The sequence below is a fragment of the Toxoplasma gondii genome, chromosome XI, assembly GCF_000006565.2.
Source record: "Toxoplasma gondii ME49 chromosome XI, whole genome shotgun sequence".
NCBI lineage: Eukaryota > Apicomplexa > Conoidasida > Eucoccidiorida > Sarcocystidae > Toxoplasma > Toxoplasma gondii.
Window position 1 is genome coordinate 765728 of NC_031479.1, and position 20642 is coordinate 786369.

Below are 20642 nucleotides of genomic sequence, written 5' to 3' on the forward strand. Positions count from 1 at the left end.
GGTAGAAGTACAAGGAAAAGAGCCTCGAGAAAACAGGCGTGAACTGTAAAGTACGAGGAGGAAAGACATAGAAGACAGGTGGGACTAGAATGAAAAGGAAGAAATGCAGAATTCCTTCAACTCCCAGCTGAGAGACTTGCTAGGCGACCTAGAGATTTTCGTGAACAGATGGCCGCAAAAGGCATCGAGGGAGGAGCATTGCGGCACACCAAGAAAAGAAAAAACCGAGAGGAAAGTGCCTCGCGTTCGGTTTCTTCCCCGGTGTCTCATATGAGGGTCGCTCCCTCGAGTAGGCGTGAAACAAGCTACAAGACAGATAGAGATGGAGCCTTCTTCGGCAACTTGTGACTGTGCATCAATCTCCTTTTTCTTCGGGGTTTTTCTCTTATCCAACCCTAGAATATTCTCCCCTTTCTTCTTCCTTCCTGTTTCTCTTTCGACTACTCAGACTTCCCCGCCCCTCGCAATGTCTCATTGTCACCACGAGGCCTCCCTCCCCCCCCCCCCACCACCACCGACCGTCAAGCAATCTTTTCGCTAGCTTTTCCCGACCTACGTTTTATGCTGCGTCGCGGAGCACCGGTTGTCTTCCACTTTTTCCTGCAAGATGCAAGACAACCATGAGGTTCCTGTTTGAACAGCTGGAACACGGCCGAAGTGTATCTGGGCGGAATCCAGTCCACTCTGAAACGTGCGCTTTTTTTTCCGAAAAAAGAACGGCACAGTGAAGTCGGTCTGCTGTACCCGAAGAGATTTGCCAGCGGCAAGTTGCAAGGGAACCGCTTCATCATCCCGTTCACCCGAAGCGAAGCCCGGTTCTTTCTGTGAACCCGAGTCCCCAAAATCCAGGACACCCGACGACGCGGCGGCGGACTCTCTTTGCTTCCTAATCCCTCCCGTGTCTGCTGTGTGGAGCTTCCGGAAAGCCGTGCGTCCCGCAAAGATCGCGTGAAACGGCGGATGCAACTTCTTGAAGGCTTCGCTTTCTGTGGTGGTTCTCTCCGCCGCGTGTTCTGGCGCGTAGCCGATTGTACATACACCCCAGAAGACCGGAGAAGACTCCTACTGGCCCCGGCTCGTCGCTTTCCTCGGTTTACCTCCCTCTCTGCCCAACGTGTTTCCATTCCAAAATTGTCCTCCGTCCAAGGTTCCAACCTCTTCGATCGAGAGTCGAAGCAGCGTCTGCCTCTGCGTCTCTTCACAGGTGTCGTTGTTTCCGTGAAAGTCTTCCGAACGCAGAACCCACCGGAAGCGAGCGTCCGACTGCACCCTCGGTCGGCACTTGCAGAGAGACCTTCCCCTCCGGTCTTTTTTTCCCTCGTCTGAAGAAGGCATCGCAGGCGTGTCTGGTGGCGAAGAAGAGCCGCTTTTCTCCGAACTTTTTTTTGAGCAGCAGGGGACATGCTGGAGACGCACACCGGCTGGCGGCCGGGCGACTGCGTGGCGGCAGAGACGGCGGACCTGCTACCGCCTGGCTTCCGCTCGTCTTCGCTCTCGCGTTCTGCCTCCTGTCCTGCCGGCTCTCCGGCGTCTGCCGTCCTCTCCTCAGCGACGCCTCTGCTGGAGTGTATGTACACCTCCTGGGGCGGCGTCGGCCCGTTGTCTGCAGTCGACCAAGAAGTCTACGAGGTCGACCGCTGCAAGGCTCTCGCAGCCCGGGCGCGGCTGCTCGCCCTCGCGCAGTCTTCCCGTTCTTCCTGTTCCGGTTGCTCAAGTGCCTCCCCTCTCGAACAGAGGGTAGTGTCGCCTCTGTCGACTGTGGCGGAAGAAAGATGGCAGAGTCAGCGCTGTCTCCGAGGCTTCGCCTTCGCCTTCGTTCTCGAGCGCCTGCTGGCGGCAGAGGCTCCGCTCGACTGGCTAGAAACAGTTGCTTGGGAAGAGGCCCTCGCCTTCTTCGTCGAGTGTTCCTTGAAGGAGAAGAGGCGGAGCATGGAGGTTCGAGGGAATCGAGCGCCGCGCCAGCCAGAAAAGAAGCGCGAGTGCGTGGTCTCCGGAAATGAGGAAGCCTGGGAACTGCGGACGGACCAGAGCAGCTTCGGCGAAGCGACAGACACAGACGGACGCAAGGGTGGTCACGAGGAACAAATCAGCGACACGACGCTGCTGCGGCCGCCTCCCGTGCTTCCACTTATGCAGCGCTTTTCTCGGAGATTTTGGTTCTTCCGAAACCAAAACGACGCTTCTGCTGCCCCTGTTCCCTCCAGTTTTCCTTCCTTCTGCTCAGTTCCGGATGCCGAGAAAGGCACCCCTTCGCATGCGGTGTCTTCAGTCCACTCCCTGCCCGCGTGGCTCTTCTTCTTCTTCGAAGAACTCGCTTCTTTTCTCCTCTTCGTCCTCCAGATGATGCAGCGCCTTCAACAGCGCGGTGGGGTGTATGTACACCTGACCAGCGACACGTGGACCCGCCGCTACCGGCATCTACACTTCTGTCTGGAAAAGGTTCACACGCTGCGTCAAAGACAAGACGAAGAGTCCGACCTCAACCGCCATCTTCTTCCTCTTTCTTCTTCGTCTGCCTCCTCTGCCTGCACTCCTCTGTCTGCTCCTCCTCCTCCTTTGTCTGCGGGCTCTCTTCCTCTCTCTCTGCCTCCACTTCACCATTTAGAGCCCTCTCTCTGCCAGTTCTTCCCGGAGACTTCTCTGACTGCGCCGCACTCTTTCTGGCTGCTCTATGACTCGAAGCTGTGCCGGTGGCTAGTTACGCGCGACTCGCTGCCGGTCCGCGAAGTGTACGTACACTCCGTTGCCGCGCCTCGCGCCGGGACCAGCGCGCGGCCGCGACGCGCGCCGAGCTTGACGGCGATCAACACGGCGAGGGAAGAGGCGCTTTTCTATCTTTCGCTCTGTGGGGTAGGAAGAAGTGAAGAAGAAATTTCACAGAAACAGTCCGTCTCTTCCTGCTCTCCTCTGGACGAAGGCCTCATTGGTCGTCTCGTGCAGCAGCTACAGAGACGCCCCGACGATAGAAAGCGGGGGTCTCTGCGGCCGTCCGGAGGAGACGAACAAGGTGAGTCCCGAGAGACGAAGCGGGGAGACGAGACGAAGGAGCAGAGGCGAGAAGAGACCGACGCTCCGTCTTGTCAACAGAGGAAAAGTGCAGACACACCGTGTCGGCCGGAGACTCGCAGGTTCTCTTCCGCTCTGCAGGACGGAGACGCCGACGTGTCATCTGTCTCTGCCTGCGCGAACGTCGAGGCGCGCGTGGAGGCCCTTTCGCCGCGGAGACAGCGCAGCGGACAAGAGTCTCCGGGTGGGCAGGACGAGCCGGAGGTAGTCCTCGAGGAGGGCGATGAAGAGGAAGAGAGAAGAGCGATGCTGGCGCTTTCTTCCTCTCTGAGAAAAACCTGCAGAAAACGAGTCTCGATCGACTCCACCTCGTCCGGCGCCGCTGCGATGCGGTCTGTCTCCAGCAAGCGTCGCCGAGCGCTTCAGGAGACACAGCTGGAACCCGGTGGAGACGCATGTGGAGGGTCGCGTTCTTCGGAGTCCGCCGAGAGAGACTCTCCCCGAGGCGCGACGTCTGCGGGGGCACAAGAGCAGGGGCGTTCGTGCTTTTCCAGGGAAAAGGAGAATCGTCGAGAGTCCGAGAACGTCTGCGTGGACCGGAAACTTCCGGCGGCAGACGCCGCGAGCTGGGGCGCGCGAGAGGCGGCCTGGCTGGCAGGCATCTTCGAATGGCGCGACGAGAAATCCAGGGACAAACCGTGCGGAGAGGACGTTGCCGCGCGAGGTCGCGGCGGCGCGGGAGAAGAGGAAGAGAGAGCTTCTGAAGAGGAACTTGTGTGTCCGGAGAAGGAACTTAACGATGCCACGAGTGACCACATCGAAGACGAGGCGCTTGAAGGAAAAGGAAGAGCGCGCGAGTCTCCGAACAAGCGGGAGAGAAGACAGCGGGCAAGTGCGGCGTCTGTGGCTTCTGTCTGCACATCCTTTCCCTCTTCGCGGTGTACGTCCAGCGTCGCTTCGGGGTCTTCCTGGGGAGACGCGCCTCTGCAGGCTGTCGGCAGAGACGTTGTGTCGCATTGCCTGCAGCGAGGAAGTCGCGAGTCTCTGGAGCTTCCGGGCTTCAGGGACATCGACGTGTCACGAACGGAGAACTTGTCGGGAGGCAGATGCCTCGTAGGCAGTCGGTTCAGGAACGCGTTTTTCTCGGACTCTCTCCTCGCCTTTGCGCGGCAACACTCGGCTCTCCTACCGGTCAAACCTCCCAGAGGCCATGCCTCCTCTGCAGCCTTGGAAGCGACGGCAGGGAACGCGACAGTCTCTGAAGCCACAGACGCGGGCGGTCGAGAAGAAGCGAAGAAGATTTTCACTGAGAAGGAAATCCTTCGCGTGGTGAAGAACTACATGCGAGAGTCGTGCAAAAAGAAGGGGAAGAAACATTTTTTCTGCGATGACGCGCTAAAGCGCCTGACCGGTGTCCAGACACTCCCGATGGAGTCAGAGAAGCTCCTCCACGCTCTGAAGGCCGCGAAACTCGTCACGCATTTCATGATCACGTAGAAAGGATGACGCGAGATCCTCCAGTCGGCAGTTAAACCGACAAAAACGTTCCTTGTCTGTAGTGAAGAAAGACTTGCCGGCCCCGCGAGAGTCGCGAGATTCGAGCTGCGCACTTGAAGAGCTCACGACACGATTCGTGTTCACGTAGAATGGAGAGAGACACCGCAGTCGAGTTGCAGAGGAAAGAGACAATGCTCTGCGTCTTTTGTTGACTTCAACCGGGAGGGTTCCCGAGTGAAGAGCAGAAGGATTTCTTGTTCTTCGTACAGCTCCAGGAATTCCAGCCTCAGCCTCGGGCTTGCGGTGCGACTCTTCCTCGAAGAGAGGTGAAGGACGCCGTGGGTGTGTGGGCTTGTCTCGGTGGACCTGCTGCTTTTCTCTGCTTTCCTCTTTCGTCTCAAACGCTGTCCGTCTGTCTCTAACTCGACAGAAAGTCTCTCGGCGACTGAGCTGCGCGTACCGAGGAAGTCTTCGCTGTCTGCACGTTCCTGTGTTTTTCCTCCGAAAGCGCATGCTTGGACTCTCACGAGCAGCAGCATCGGCTTGCGATCCGACTTGTGCAACTTTTAGGGAAAATCGTAGAAGTCAATTGGGGGAGAACCCAAGCCATGAACTAAGAGAAAAATACAGCGGACACTTCTAAGGATGTGAAGTTGTTACGTACGGAAGTCAGGTTTAAAGTAACTTTGTACAGCAAACTACTGCTTTTGACAGAATTTTATAATTTTTCTCTGAATAGCTTTCTCCACAGTGCGGTCTCACGACTCGAGACCAACGGAGAGCACCTTCACATGCGCATCGAAGCGCACGGCACAGACTCCGTGAGTTTTTGCAAGTGCTTCACATAAACAATTGACGCTTCTTCGTGGAATACAATGCCTGAGCAGCGACACGAGACCTTCACAGAGCCGTTGCCACCTACCGGTTGTCTCCCAGCGTCTAACACCGACAACCGAGCAGTAACTTAGATGCGCCGATGAACGAACTCCTTGTACAGCGTTTTTGCCACCGCGACTCTGAACTGTATCGGGGGGGGAGTGTGGTGAATAGAGGAGCGACTTTGAGCCTGGTGCAGGCGCGAGGAGAAACAAGAACAATTGCCTCTCTCGGCGAGAAAGGAGAGTGGACAAACGTGACCGCTTCACACAACGCAAAAATCGCAAGCGCCTCAGAGGGGCGATGGTTCGCGGTATAGTGACACCGGAGCCGGTATTTGAAGACGAAATTGTATTCGGAAGAAACGAGAGAGGAAAACGAGAATGAGTGGGAATGAAGGGTACGGCAGCGACTCTTGTTACGATGAACCGTTCTCGTTGTGGAAAGAATTTCCATCTCAGAAAGAAAACAGGTATTCACTCGTCTGCCTCAACGGACACACCTTAGCCTCCAAGGTCCCGAGGCGTTTAACGACTCTCGAAAGAAGTCCGTCGTAACCGAACTATTCAGTCATAAAGAGACATATTCAAATTTATCTCTCTGTAAATACCAAGTGTAATATACATATATATATATATATATATATACATGTATCAATGTATATATACATATATATGTAGATGTTCATCTGTGCTGCCTTGTTCGCTTTCACTGCATATAGTTATAAAAATACACGTATATATTTATGCATATGCATATAGGTCTAGATGAAATTCTGCAATTCTTGGTTTTCCTCTTAAATACATTCGTGTACAAATATATACATATATATATATATATATATATATATGGTTCTTCATGTGTACATAGCTTTGTAACTCTGTCTACATGTAGTTTTGTGTGTTCGGGCTTTTTCCTTTTTCAGGAACTCTGTGTGGTCCTCCAACTAAGCCTGGAATGGCCTCAGTTGTCCGTTTCTCGTAACTCTCTGAACAGAATCCTTTCGATTGTTCGCCTGCACGGCGTCCAAAGCATCCGGCGTCTGATGCCTCGGCTGGTTTCCTCAGCGACCTACCGAATTCCTCTGTGGGGGGTTAGTTGTCGAACCCAGAGCGCTACCGAACTCGAGACACTTTGCGTTCTTTTTGCCAGCACAGACGAAAGGGCTCTGAGAAATGGACTGCGCTCCTCCTGGCGAAGGTACGATTTTTCGCGACTGGAAGGAATTCGAGAAAAGACTCGCTGTCTGGGTTTCAGTTCGCGCGTGGCGTCGGCTGCTACCTGCTTTGGGAGGCCGGAGAAAAGAAAGAACGAACAAGCCTACAAGGAAAAAGCCTCTTGCGGTGCGGCTCGACGCGAAGCGATCGATCGACTTGCGTCTCACGAACAACGCTGTGCCTACACACAACCGTGGCATATGTAGAAGTCGCGATACAAGAAAAAAGAATGCTTCTTCATTGAAACGCTACTTCCTTCTCGAGTTGGTCTCACAATTCACACAGCGAAAGCGATACTCGAGTGCAACTCGCCTGTTCAAACCGCCCAAGAGCTTCAAGAGAACCCAGTCTTCGCCACCCATTCCTCAACGTATCTCTTTCGCGGATGCTGTTGTCACAGTTTGCCTGTTTACGTACATCAGAATCAGTATATATACGTGTATATATATATATATATATTACGTGTGAACCGCGCGCTTGGCAGAAAAGCCGCGATTTTCTTATCGCTTCCTGTATTTGTGTTTTTCTCCGAATCCATGATGGTGTATATAAGATAGATAGAGATAAACGGCTATATGGATTTGGATATAGAGGCCTACAGTGAGATATAGACAGAATTAGATCCATACAGGCATAGATATACACAGAGGTCTGAAGAGATGTATAGAGAGAAGTAGAGACAGGCAGGTACAGTTAGATATAGAAGGATGTAGAGTCTTGGAGAGATAGATATCCATAGCGGTAGGTATATATAATTATAGAGGGATATACAGAGATGAAGAACGACATAGAGAGGCGTAGACAGATATTGGCAGATTCAGGCAGAGAGGGATGTAGAGAGGTATAAAGAGATATAGAGTGGTATGGATGGACGGAGGTATATGCAGATAGATGTCGAGGGATATAGAGATACATGGGGGTAGAGAAAGATATAAGTAAATAGGAATAGATAGATAGATCAAATGATTCGGTATAGACGAACATCAGAGAGCCTACGAAAAAGCGACCGTAATACAAGTTCGTGTGCAGAAAAAAGTATTCCAGAATTCCTGTGGTCTCTGTTTCACCTTTCTCCGTCAGTAAATACTTCAGGCGGAGTCCCCGACACCCCTAACATCTCTCCTCAGATGCTCTGTTTCTTTTTTGTGTCTTCTTTCAAACGACAATTAGACCTGTTCGCAAGAACGCAACTCCTGCCTTTTCCTTCACGAGAAGGCAACTCTTTCGATTCAAGGAAAGAAAAGGATTTTCTGTCGAGGAACGTGTTTTTCGTTAGAGGAAGAGAACCATTGTCAGTTGGGGAAAACGGATCTCGTCGCCCCTGCAGCCAAAGAGCTTTCTTCCAATTTAAACCGAAAGAGTTCTTTTCTTTCGAGAAAAAACGAAGTCGCTTCCTCTGAGACACACATAAGTCTTCCACGCCAGATGCAAAGAACTCCTTTCCTATAAGTAAGAAGACTCCTTCCTTTAGGAGGAAAGACGTTTTCCCCTGTAGAAAAAGAACCGCTTTCCGGAAAAAAGAGCGCCTTTGGTCCTCGCATTCGGACCACACGGATATCCTGTAAGTGGCGGATAGACTGCACGAAGACGAGAAGTTCAACGGGAAAAGTCACGTCAATCAAGAAATCTCTTTGAACGTTCTGCAAGACCGTCATCCGCACTTGCCGCCTCCACATCCTCCAGAAGCAACGAATGGCTCTCCACTTGCCTTGGTGACGGTCAGGGCCATGAAAGCTTCTGCGTTCGTCGGGTGGATGCCCACACACTTGTCGAAGTCTCTCTGAAGACAGGAAGAGCATGGTTCAGAAATAAACAGCCGACAAGCCTTGGGAGGGTGAAGGAGAAGACACGAAAACAAAAACACTTGCAAGAAAATGTGCAAACCGAAGTCTACGGCCACACGGAGAGCCTCCGCCTCTGTGCGTCACCGCTGTTTTTCCCCGAGAGTGCTCTAAAGAAACGAGGTTCTCTCTGCAGCTCCAAGGAAGACGAAAGCAGACATCGCATATGTCGAACAACTCGAGCGCCAACATGGAAGCATCTTTGAGAAAGACCGAGCTGTCGGGACGGTCGAAGATTTCAGGTTTCCAAGTCGACGCCGGAACCTGTCGCCGCCCTTTTCTGAGGTGTATATACACCGCGCAGGCCCTTCACAGAAAGGGATTCCGAGGTACACCTGGAAGACCCGATTTTCTTTGCAAACGTTTTTCGATGAAAGTTCATACATCCTCTTTGCGACCCACACCGCTTCTCAGCCCTCGACACACATCCGCGCGCACATCCCCGGTTGGGAGCTTTAACTTGTGCGTTTTGAGATGACTTTTCTCTTCTGTTTAGCTCGTCGTTCTCTCACGGACCTTTGTCCGTTGCATCCTCCTCCCTGTGTTTCCTCCCTTCTGCTTCAAAGCTGCGAAGACTCACCTTTTTCGCGCCTAGACGCACAGCCAGTGCAAAGCCTTGCATGAGTTCGCCTGCATTCGGACCCACGAAGTGAATCCCAACGACTTTCTCGTCCTCGCTTTTCACGCAGATCAGCTTCGCGAGGCATGGCGGGGTGATGTCGACGTCTTCGGGGCTCTTCCTGGCCTGCGGCGCCTTCTCGCGGTGCACGCAGGAGAAGAAGAGCGGCGAAAACTGGAACAGATAAACCTCCAGATCGTCGCGTCCAAACTCCGCCTGCATGCACCGAGGAAAGAGATGCGACGCACAAGTGGCTTCTGAGGTTCGAATTCAACGTTTTCACGCAGACCAAGGCTGAAAGGAAAACGTGGGGAACCCCAGAGGTTGGAGGAACAAGATGCGAAGCTGCTGATGCCAGCCTCCGACTCCAAAAGGAATGTGAAGAGCTGCAGATGCGATTCCTTCGAAACACACAGTTCCTCCTCCCGACCCACACAGAGCGTCGCGCGCTCGCCTGTGACGAGAAAAGGCAGCAAAAGAAAAGCGCTGCAAATGAGGACCCGCCCTCGGAGGCAACAGAGGCAGGAAAACGGAGAGTCGACTGCAGTGGAGAAGCAACGGGAAGGGCAGCCCCGAGTTACAACGCGATGCCGGAACGCGTTCAGGAAGTCCAGCACCTGTCTTCTTACCTCAGCGGCTTCCTCCGAGTATCCGGTGTGGGCGTACTCGATCGGCGTAAAGACCGTTGTCGGAATGTTGGTGAAATCCATCTGAAAAACACAGTTTTCGTTTCGAGAGTTGAATCGTTCGTTTCACAGCCTCAATCTCTTTTTTTCGAGAAACAGGACTCGTGGAACCCTCTCGTCGACGTCTCTCCCCAGAAACAGTGAAACGGTTTTCCTCCGCTTTCCACATCTTCGTGTGCGCTGCTCCAAGCGTTCTCCGTCTTCTCGTTCTCCGAAGGAAGTAGACGAAGAGAAAAGAAGACGCGATCAAGGAACGAAAAAAAACATACGAAGAGAAGGAACAGGAGAAAGAGAGGGGCAACAGAGAGGAAAAGGCAAGGAGAAGAAGATGCAAAAACAGAGAAGGAGAAACAGAGGAGATACACCGCCGGAGAGAGACAGTAGAGAAAAGAGAAAACAGGGAAGACAAGCGAAAAGAGAAAAAACAATAACGAAAACAAGACCCACATGTTCTGTGCTGTTCGCGAAGAGACGGCGGGCAAGGATCTCTCCAGCCTTGATGGCAACTGGTGTCAACTCTGGGAAGTTTTCCACAGCGTCGCCTGAGAAAAACGCAAAACCCGGCAAAAATAAAACAAACGTTAAAGTTGAGAAAAACAGCGAGAATCGGAGCGAACAGACAGACACAAAAGACAGGCAATCAAACGAAGCTGATAAAGTGATGAAGGGAGAGAGAGCATGACACGCACGAGGAGAAAGACAACAGAGGAACAACGCAAGAGGCAGACACAAAATGAAGTTAACGAAGAATATGGAGGACTACATGCATGTTCTTTCATTTTTCTTCTTCCTTTAAAAGCCACTATGTCTCTGCTTCCCGCTCTCTCTCTCGGAAGTGATTCGACAGAGAGAACAAGGCAAGGCGAAGCACTAGGAGCCACCTGCTCCCTTCCGTGTTTTCCTCGTCCCCATGTCACCGATTGTTCTCCCTTTCATCCCTTGTTCTCCCGCGTTGCATCTTCGTTCTTCGCTGCTGTCTCTGTACGGTGATATCTCCTTCCATTTTCGTCTTCGATTCTTTGTCGTTTCTCCTCGACGCATTCAAAGACCTCTTCTCCCACCACAATCGTGGGCGGCCTCTCCTCGAAGTCCACTGTACAGCTTCGTGTGCATGTACCGAAAAAAACTTGAGATACCTCCAAAGCAAAGAGGAAGTTCATTAGAAATTCAGAAGAAACTTAATCGAAAGTCCAAAAGGACGCAGATTCGTTGGCAATCAAAAACGAGAAAGTAGCTCGACCGACATCAGACGAAAAGAATTAGAAATCCGACGGCAGAATTGATTCATCGAACGCCGTGGTTCTCACCGATCGCGTAGACAGATGGGGCGCTTGTGTGGCTGTCGCCATCGCAGACGATCTTCCCAGTCTCCGTGGTCTCGACGCCTGCAGCCTGAAGATCTGCGTTCGAAACGCAAACAAGTTGTTTACAAAGAAGGGTGTTTTTAAAGAGGACTTTTGAAGACGCACCAAAGTTTCCGATGCGAAAAAGTGATTTCAAATGTACCCCACACTGTGGCGGACGATACACATCTAAACATGGCTTCCCTCCAGAGTACCTCTCCACCGACAATGGGTGGACGGTCTGCACGTTCTCTCTCCCCTCGGGGCTTTTGAAACGAAGACGCTGCATCTTTTCTTTGTTTCAAAGAATCCGAAACCTAGCGCTGTTGCCAACTGCTTTCAACGGACGGCCCACGGCTCACGCAGCGAACCTCGAAAGAGACTCCACGCGTACGAGGAACGCATCTTGAAGCCAAAGGAATCTCGACTGCACGTTAATCCCCGCAAAACGTTTCCTCATCAAAGGATCACGCCTGAGGGAGTTCAGCGCTCCGTTCCTGCATTTAAACGAGGTTCCCTTGCCGGACCCAGGCATCCCGTCTTCGCCTTTCACGCACTGAGGTTGGAGGTGTCGGCTTTGCGTCCTGTGGCGTAGAGGACCGTGTCGAATTCCTCGACGAGCTCCTTCTTCTCCTTTCCGACCTGAAACGTGACTTGGATTTTTCCATTCGCCTGCTTCACCATCTTCGCAGGGATGGTTTCCCGCAAAATCCGGACACCTGCCTCCTCCAAACAAAGTCCAACTTGCTCTGCGCACTGCCGATCGAAGCCGCGCAGCAATATGGAACGCACAGCCACGGTGACCTGCAACGAAAAAGAGGAAAGGGAGAAACAGTGGTGCAGAAAAGGCGGCAGCGGACCCGCCGAGTCCCTGGTGCTTGCGAAACAGAGAGAGCAGACAGAAAAACGAAGAAAAAAATGAAAAACGATAGGTGAGACGAAGGAGAGACGAAAACGAAATGCATCCTAGGTGTCGCCGCCTGACAAGAAAAGGACTTCGGAGATCAGAAAAGGAGAACGTCGCAGCAGCTTTTCAGACTTAGCGAACACTTACGTCAAATCCCAATTCGCGGAGGAAGCCGGCGCATTCAAGAGAAATGTAACTCGCCCCTACGCAGAGTCTGAGGACACAGCCGCAGTAGAATTAGAGAAACGTCTACACCCAACAGAGTTTTTCCGATTCGTGACGAGCTGAAAAAGGGCATACGCTCACTCTGAGAGACAAGCGATTTCAACTGTCCACGAGCCCCGACCCCAAATGGCGGGGGGAGAGATCGACAACTAAGAGATGCACAGATCGACTTTCCCCTCCTTTTGTATCCTCTCTGCATGCGCTGAGAGGCACATTGGCTCGATAAAGAAACACTCGGAAAACATGTCTTCGGAAAAATACAGCGACGCTCCCAGCTGTCGGTCACTGCCTGTATAATGAAGTGGACGCAAGGCCTCGACAGCAACTGACAGCACTGGTGACACAAATAAGAAAGCCGTAGAATTGTCCGGCTTGTCTGCAGTTTGCATAAAAAACAGTTTCTGCGAACAATGAAAATAAACGCTCACGTCTTGTTGGGGGCTTGCTTGAGAGAGAAAATGTCATCACTTGTGATCGCGAGCTCCTTTGCCCCCTCGACCTCTTCAGGAATGTGAGGTCTGCCTCCGACCGCCACCACGATGTTCCTCGCCTTGCAAATTTTATCCTGGAAGAAAAAGACCTCAATTATCAACGATCAAGCGTGTGCATATTATACGAGGGTATCCACTGATATATGTATCAGTGTGTACGTATACAAGTAGAAATCAGGTGCCGGAGTATTACAAAGAGATCTGACTGTATGTACAGACGCATTCGCATACATGCAGATACCGATACTTTTGAAAGCATATATGCATATATATATATATATATATATATACCTGTAGATGCACATGCACACGTGAGTTTCTAGGTACGCATGCAGATACCTATAGACTTTGGAATGCATGCACGGCGCAAGATGCAAGGGGCCTCTGTCAGAGTCAACATGCGGCCCGAGAACCTCGACACAAGAGGAGAAAGCCGACGGATCGAAGGACTTGTGTGAGAGAGGCAGACGCGCAAGAAACCTGTGTATGTTGACAGGTCGAAGCAGCAGTCGCGACACTCCCCCCGCACAGACAGGACAGAGGGAGGCGCAACGTGTAAGGTCGAGCGGAATGGATACGAAGCCTGAGTCGCTTGTTTGCATGCGTGTGCCTCTGCTCCGTTTCTAGACGGAATCGGGCTTCGGTTGACATACTTCTCCTCGAAAGGTGTACGCAAGCTCATGCGGCGAAACGAACTTGGCATACGCGTTGATGTAGGTGACGCCCGCCTTGCGGAGTCCGGTGCGATATCCAAAGTTCAGAGACTTGATGTAGTTTTGAACTTTCTGAAAACCAAGTCAAATTACATCGGCCAAGGGAAGAGCTTTTGCAGGCCTCAACTGCAAGAGCGCGGGCTCCTCACAGCGGATTTCGCTCCTTTGACGGTCTAAGCTGCACAGGGAACCGACGGGGTTCCTTGGCTTTTTTTGTGTGCATGCACACAGAAGCCTTGAGATTCGAGGTGCACTGGTCTTCAGTATCCAAGAGACCCAGCTCCCTCGCGCAAAGTCGTCCCACAGCGAACTCCGTGGCTTCTTCTTGTGGACTGTCGAGTCAGCTCAAACGAGAGCGGACGTGATGTCCCGGTCTCTTCTCCCCTCCACAAGCTCGACCCGTCCAGGCCGAGATTCGCGAGTGAGGGTGTTCTCAGACGCACTCTCATCTCCTGCTGCTGCATGCAGTCCTGTGCCTTGTCTTACCTCGACGCAGACACCCCAGTCGACCTGCTCCTCAAACTTTCCCTTCCATCCCATGTGAGGGCCATCCCAGTGTGCGTTGGCACCCGCGAGTCCGGTGTGGTGGAAAAGGTATTTGGGGACGCATCCGACGTTCACGCAAGTTCCTCCCAGCCCCCAAGTAGAGCCCTGAGTGGACGGCTGAACAAAGTCGAAAACGACGGTCTCTGCGCCTTGCGCCGCGGCCATCTTCGCGCACGCCAAGCCGCCGCTGCCTCCGCCAATGACTGCATGCAACGCAAAGACGTTTTTCACTGGAGCACGCTTGGGAGGGTCTCAAAACACACGGTGGGTGGAGAGGAAAGTGCACAGGGATGCCTTCCTTGGGGCTCGACTGCTATCGTGCTCTGCCCGCAGACGGCAAGACAGCTGAGAGCACTCTGCGGGGAGAGGAGCACCCGCGAGAGCGTACAGGAGAGAGAAGAAGAACGATCGTAGACTCCCCAACTTTCTTAGGTACACTAATCTAGACACGCGTAGGGGGAAAGAAGAAGCCTGCGATGAGGAAAATCAAATTGAAGCATCCGAGACACTGGATACCTGGGACTCCAAAAATAAACTTCTACTGGGGAACCTGAGCGACTTTGCGGAGACATCACCACAAGACGGACAGCCTCTGATACAGAACTCGTGTCAAAGATAACAACGGGAAGAAGGAACACAACATGCTCTTCGGGGATTCGACCCAGCGGTCTGCCCGAGACACAGACACGAAGTCGCTGTTCATCCCTCCATTTCGCTCCGTCCACGACAAGTTCCACTCTCTTCCTTGGTTCTGTGGCTGCATGGAAACGACTCTACCTCTTGCTGCAGAGTCCGGTACTTCACTTCTACTGGAGGCCTGCTCGCCAACGAGATCGCGGCTCGACATGCCAACCGACTAAAGGAAAGTTATGCACACCTTGAGTAAAGAATCTCGATGCGGCACCGCCACTCAAATGACTGCACGGATGCCTGTGCGCATGCATCGACTATCGTCAAACGGACGAGTGTTCGCAACATGTCACAGAGGAAGGGGGCAGCACACTATGGTTATGGGCACCCTAGCATCTGAGAAGCGAGAGAATACGACTCCTCAGACGCTAGTACAATCACTGCCACCGTCCTGGGAGTGGCGCGCACATCAGGGGAGATATCCGTTTCCCAGCTGTGGAAACACACGCGCGCCGTTCTCCATGTCTTTGCTGGTTTTTTCTTGACAGTAACCTTCACCCGTCACCGCCGCTGGTTGAGGAGGTCGCACATCGCGGCCCGAGTTTTCTAGAGCGTGTGCTTTTGCGGCAGAAGGCCAGACAGTTCTTGGAAGCCACGGTTTTACTGCACTGTTTCATGTCTACTTGCCTGCGAGGTCGTAGTCGAATTCTCCATCGGCACAGGAGGGAGCGCCGTTGTTCGTGTTTGTGGGCGCCATTTCGCTCGCGTTCGTTGAAATAACTGAGAGTTTTCTCTCGGAGGCGAAGGCGCGTTCCTGCTGTCGCTGTGCCGGCGGTGCGCAGCTGATAGTTTCGGTGCGACAGACCGAGAAAAGTGGTGTAGAAACGAGCAGAGACCCAGAATTCCAGACAGCGACGACGGCGGCCGCGTGCGCGAGGGGGGTGCAAGGCAACCTTTCCGGGAGGACGACAGCTGAGAGAGTCGACTGGAGATCGTTTGTGCGATGCGTCGAGTGCGAAGCGGGATAAACGGAAGAAGTACAGCGTAAAACGCAGTTTTCGCTGAGAAAACTGCACTGCGAGAGACGCGAGAAAGCCGGCAGAAAAGACGCGGAAACGGGCCGAGAGGCAGCAGCAGCAGCGTACGCCCTTGCCGCAGACACAGAGAGGCAACTCATAGGTCCTATGGCAGAAAAAGACGAGAAAAGGCAGAAGCAGATGCCGACAAAAGTGATAAGGGTGTGGAAGAAATTGAGACGAGTCTTGAACTGCGAACAAGGAGTTTATCGGACGAGAAAAAGTCGCTATTTGAAGGGTTTCAACTCGAGACGCCAGGACTGTTTTTCGAGACGAACTAGAACGACTCTTCGCAGGCGTGCGCAGGCACCCTCGAAATCTAGAGATCCGAACGCCGAAACTCTCCAAATTTGAGGAAACGCATGACAATAAACGTCATTGAAGCGGCAAAAGCCCAATAGGAAAACGCGACCGTCTTGCGTGTAAGAGGGAGAGCTGGAGTGCAAGGACGTAAAGACCCCCGTTCTCTTGTATCACTGCTGGATGATGGCCGCCGAGATACGTGTGCGTGCGCATATGCTCTCTCCTGATTAGTGTAGACGAGATAAGTCATTAACACCCTTCTTCGATGATATTATTCTTCGATGAAGTAAAACATTATCACCCTCGCTCTGTAGTTTACGCATCTGCTTTTGCTTTCGGTGACCCCTTTCACTTCTTTATTGCTCTTTTACACAGGCATTTAGACGTAGATGTGTGTAGCTGGGGGCTTGCACTGAACAAGAGCCACACCGGCGGATAGTTGCTTTCCAGTCAATGAACAAAGAAACTGGGAGATGTTTCGGAGTGCGAAATCGCGATATCCGAAGTCCGTCAAGGACCTCGGTGAAGACTCAAAGGGCAATTGAGGCAGCGAACAACAGTAGAAAACAGTTACAAACGCGTTGAGTTATTCTTGGCCAATCGGGATTGCTGGAAGTCGCTATGCGAGACCTAGAAAAAGATAAGCGCACACTGTTTACGCTTGCTTTTGCCATGTGGACCAGCGGCAACCCACAAGCGCAAAAAAATGATGCTGCAAGTGAAAGTACAGAAACACTGGGAGTACTTCAGTGTAGCGGGAATCGAAATAGTGAGCCATGCCGACGAGTAAAGACCAGTTCTAGATCGGTACGACCAGCGTTCTGTTCTGTAACAGGCGTGCGGAGCTACCAGCAGCAGTTGTCGGAGCATAGACTGACAATAATAAAAAGGAACCTCGGATGGTAGAAGTGTTTGAAACACAGTCCCCACGGTACCTTTGCTTTGAATGTGCCTCTTCCATTATCGCTTGAGCTTGGGCCGGATTCCACCGTATTTCACACGGGAAATGTGCCGCGATGATGAATACGCAATCTTGGCGATGAATTCGTACTTTCGCCGGAGTTGCAAATCCACTTTGGTATCGGTGAATTTATAATTTTGGTAATGAATAGTGCCCCTGTGCACAGCGCCGTGACAACAGAGCAACCACTGGGTCGTCCCTTCGAGGCTCTTGACACCATTTAGTGATGCGCCTCATCTCTACACTTGTTTTGCTGACCCTTGAAGGAGTGTTTAGATGGTTATGTTCAATCGCTGGACATGTACATGCTGCTATACTGAAGTTAACGTCACCTGCAATTCTCGTCAGACATATCGGGGAAAGCACTCCACTATTTAACGCCGCGCGGACAAAACTCGTAATGGCTTTTCGGGTATCTGAGTCGATGTTCCGCGATTGAACTGATTCATGCTGCAAAACTGTCAAACGGGGAGTGGTGAGTTGTGCAGTGATTGCCGAACTCGGAGCTTTCCCCGCGAATCCGTTAGAGCCACGGGAATCGTGCTACTTGTGGTGAAGTGCGAGGAATGATCAGACTGTATTGCAGTGCAGTGTGAAGTCCCGGCGGAGAACTCTGGATCGCATCTGAATACAAATCATAATTGGACTTTAGGTAAACAAAATCCAAAACACCACTGCTGACTGCGTAGAGTTCTGCGTGTGAGGACGCAGCATACCGTGGTAAAACTACGTCCACGACTTTGTGGTCCCGTGGTTTCAGCACATTTTTCCGCTGTAGGAAGGCTCCCAACGATGCTTTCGCTTGTAGGAATTGCAAGTGCGACGATTCATGCAAAGGACAGACAGGAGACACAGTTGTCCACAGCATCGTAATGTAGTTGAGAGGAAGGGAACAAGTAAGAGATTTCGAGGGGGCTTTCGTGCGAAGCATGACTTGACTACGACGACCGACAGGTGCCCAAGAGCCCAACGCAAGAACACTGCACAGACACAGCCGTTCCGTTTAGTGGTAAGACCTCCCCTAGCGCGCATCCCAGCAACAGACACTGCTACAGGAATGCGGACTCGGCGCGTTTCCTCTTGACAAGAGCGGTCTCTAGTGCTCAACATTGAAGAGACCTAGCAACTGGCGCGCATCCTTTCTTTTCATGTCACGAAAATTGTCCCCCTTTCATTTCAATATCGCTCTGCAGAGCTCTCTACCACCCGACTTCGGCTGAATCTCGGTTTTTCAGGCGTTCCCCAATTTCTGTCCGGAACACGTTTGCTTCCTTTGAATATCATAGCCACAAATGATCGAAAACCCAACAAATGACACACTCTTTGTCACTAGCGGGCACCAATGCGTTTCCCTATCTCGTCTGAAGTCGCTAAACAGCGAGGCCACTCCGTGTCCGTCGGGAGGGTTTGTTTCCTGGTCTCGCGCGCGATGTATGTACACCCCGTCGCCACGTTCATCGAGAGATGCGACGTTGCTTTTCATTTCGCGGTCGACCTCCTACTTTTCCCTCTGTGAGCGCCCACCCGGGTCACCTTCGGTCCGCTAAATCGGAACATTCCGCTGGTTCCAGCACTGCAAAACAACCTAAAAGTGCACGCGACTTATCCAATGGGACGTTCATAAACCTCACAGTTTTCTCCACTCTTCCCTGTTGCTCGCAGCTTCGCTTACATCATCCCGCCCCGCCCACCACCTCGGCCGCCACCCCTCGCGCGGGCAACACGCGCACCACGTGCTCTCATGTTCATTGCACGACGCATGCCCACGAGACCCAGGGCTCTCTTGTACTTTCCTGCTTTGTCCACCATTCGGAAGAAAGGTGCGTGGCGAAGCATGTCGGGGAAAACGATGAATTTGACCTGGACAGATACCGGCACAATCAGAAGAAGCAAAGGCGTTCAACACCCTTCCCTAGACACAGCGAATCGAACGATTCTTCTCTTTTCCACAATACACACCTACGCAAACCCCCTGCGTAAGGACATGTGAGGATCCAAAAGCAATAAAACTCGTCACGGGTGTAGGGGGAAAACGCATGTGCGCTTTCTGGGTCGCAGTCCAGTGCCCAGCAGCATTTCGGGTTAACTGCCTGCACGCACGCTACACTGTCCGTAGACACCTGGTCGATGCGTGGAAAGCGTAGCGACCATCGCCAACAGGGCATCGCAGTAATTCACCGATGTGAAATAACCTTAACGTCGTAGGTATTGAAATTCAACACTTTTACCTGCATGCAGCAATCCAGTGGGGTGGCAGTGTTGTGTACTCTTGAAAAACTCGGCTGTCCATATCTCATAGCCACACTTTCTGCGTGGTGAGGAACCATGAAAAATGCCTAGACGATTACCTGACTGCCGCGGATGTAGACTTGCTCGAGGGACACGACGCGTCCATCTCTGTGTGTGACGGTGACGGTCTGGAGCAAACAGTTCATGTTGTCTTCAGCATTTTCAAGAACTCCCCGATACACCTCGCCTGAATATAAAAAATATGTGCAACAATGGAATTCTTGGAAATTCACTTCGAATATCACCGACTCTGGGGAGAAATCACGGCGTTCCTTCACATGGGGAGACGTGCATCACCTCAAGAAATAAACACACACAGAAAGATACAAATGTGGACGCGGTTGTTCCCGCCTGACATACGCAAGGCAGGGAGCTATCTGCATCGTTTTCCATCCAGAACACATAACCACCGACGTGGCACCTTTCCTCGAGACCACGCGTGTTTCAACGCGACAAAGACATCCCCATGCGCTGCCATCCTCAGTGAGGTCACTGACATCAGGACTGTTTGCGTTCTGAAGCAATTTTGTCGATTTTCTCGGCTTTCCCCTGGTGCCCGGGAGAGCCACGACGAGGAGTCACGGGATTGACGGCACGTTACACTACAGAGGAAACGTGCGCGGTAAATCCGTCTGAGCAAGCATTTGGAAAGAAAACGCTATGAAAGCGCAAACCGTGTTTCTACTTCAGAACGCCGTAACACGCAGCAAGCGGGAATCCAGGACGCAGCAACCCGTGTTGGCGCCGGAGACCTGGTTCTTCTCAAAGTCCACAAGGGCTAAACGAATCACTCCCGAAGAGACAGTGTTTTTCCGCACCTGACTTGATTTCCACCGTCACAGTGTGGCCGAGACCTTCGTAGAGAAGCTTGACAGGAGTTCCGACGGTTGCCATGTTGTCAGGTCCGGGGTACTGAATGGGGCAGTCTGCGAAATCTATGAGACTTGATGAAGCCGAGAAGACGTTCTGAGACGAAGCACAAAGAAAAAACTGAAAGACTAAACGGAAAACGAGGAAAACAAAACACAAGAAGCGTCTGGGCGCTTCTGCGCGCGCGGTAGAGGACCGGCACCACCCACGCAAAGGATGTGCTGTCGGAGACAAACGGGGCGGAAACGGGGACAGAGTCACAGGCGCAGAGAGTCGCAAGAACCCGATACTGGTTTCTAAGTTTCACTTTACGATTTGACGCTGGACACACGCTCGCTTTGAGTCGGAGGCGGATAAAACAGACACCAGTTACAGGGTGCAGACGCGCGCGGCGACCAAAGCCCAGAAGCACATTCACCGCAGAAATGAAAAGCTCCGAACTGGAAGCGACAAAAAATACGCGGCGATTTTCCCGTTTTCTCGGCGTTTTCTCGAGCTTGCCTCATGCGTAATCGCGCGAACTGCTGCCACCCCACTTTTCCTTGT

General features: G+C 52.3%; 3 protein-coding genes across 3 annotated transcripts; 1 reads left to right on the top strand and 2 right to left on the bottom strand.

Moving 5' to 3' along the window:
- Positions 1-569: 569 nt before the first annotated feature.
- On the top strand, positions 570-5990 carry TGME49_309720 (hypothetical protein). The gene has a single exon (XM_002364178.2). The coding sequence runs from the start codon at positions 1402-1404 to the stop codon at positions 4501-4503; it is 3102 nt and encodes a 1033-aa protein (XP_002364219.1). The 5' UTR covers positions 570-1401; the 3' UTR covers positions 4504-5990.
- A 1849-nt stretch (positions 5991-7839) lies between these two features.
- TGME49_309730 (thioredoxin reductase) lies at positions 7840-16028 on the bottom strand. The gene is made up of 11 exons (XM_002364179.2): positions 15285-16028; positions 13908-14170; positions 13362-13493; positions 12646-12782; positions 12140-12206; positions 11643-11889; positions 11050-11142; positions 10190-10284; positions 9686-9766; positions 9018-9272; positions 7840-8376 (listed from the first exon to the last, which is right to left on the bottom strand). Exons 1-11 carry the CDS (start codon positions 15772-15774, stop codon positions 8248-8250), a joined length of 1989 nt encoding a protein of 662 aa, XP_002364220.1. The 5' UTR covers positions 15775-16028; the 3' UTR covers positions 7840-8247.
- A 2077-nt stretch (positions 16029-18105) lies between these two features.
- TGME49_309740 (LSM domain-containing protein) lies at positions 18106-20610 on the bottom strand. The gene is made up of 3 exons (XM_002364180.2): positions 20045-20610; positions 19286-19413; positions 18106-18797 (listed from the first exon to the last, which is right to left on the bottom strand). The coding sequence occupies exons 1-3, from the start codon at positions 20118-20120 to the stop codon at positions 18606-18608; spliced, it is 396 nt and encodes a 131-aa protein (XP_002364221.1). The 5' UTR covers positions 20121-20610; the 3' UTR covers positions 18106-18605.
- Between the last annotated feature and the right edge of the window lie 32 nt (positions 20611-20642).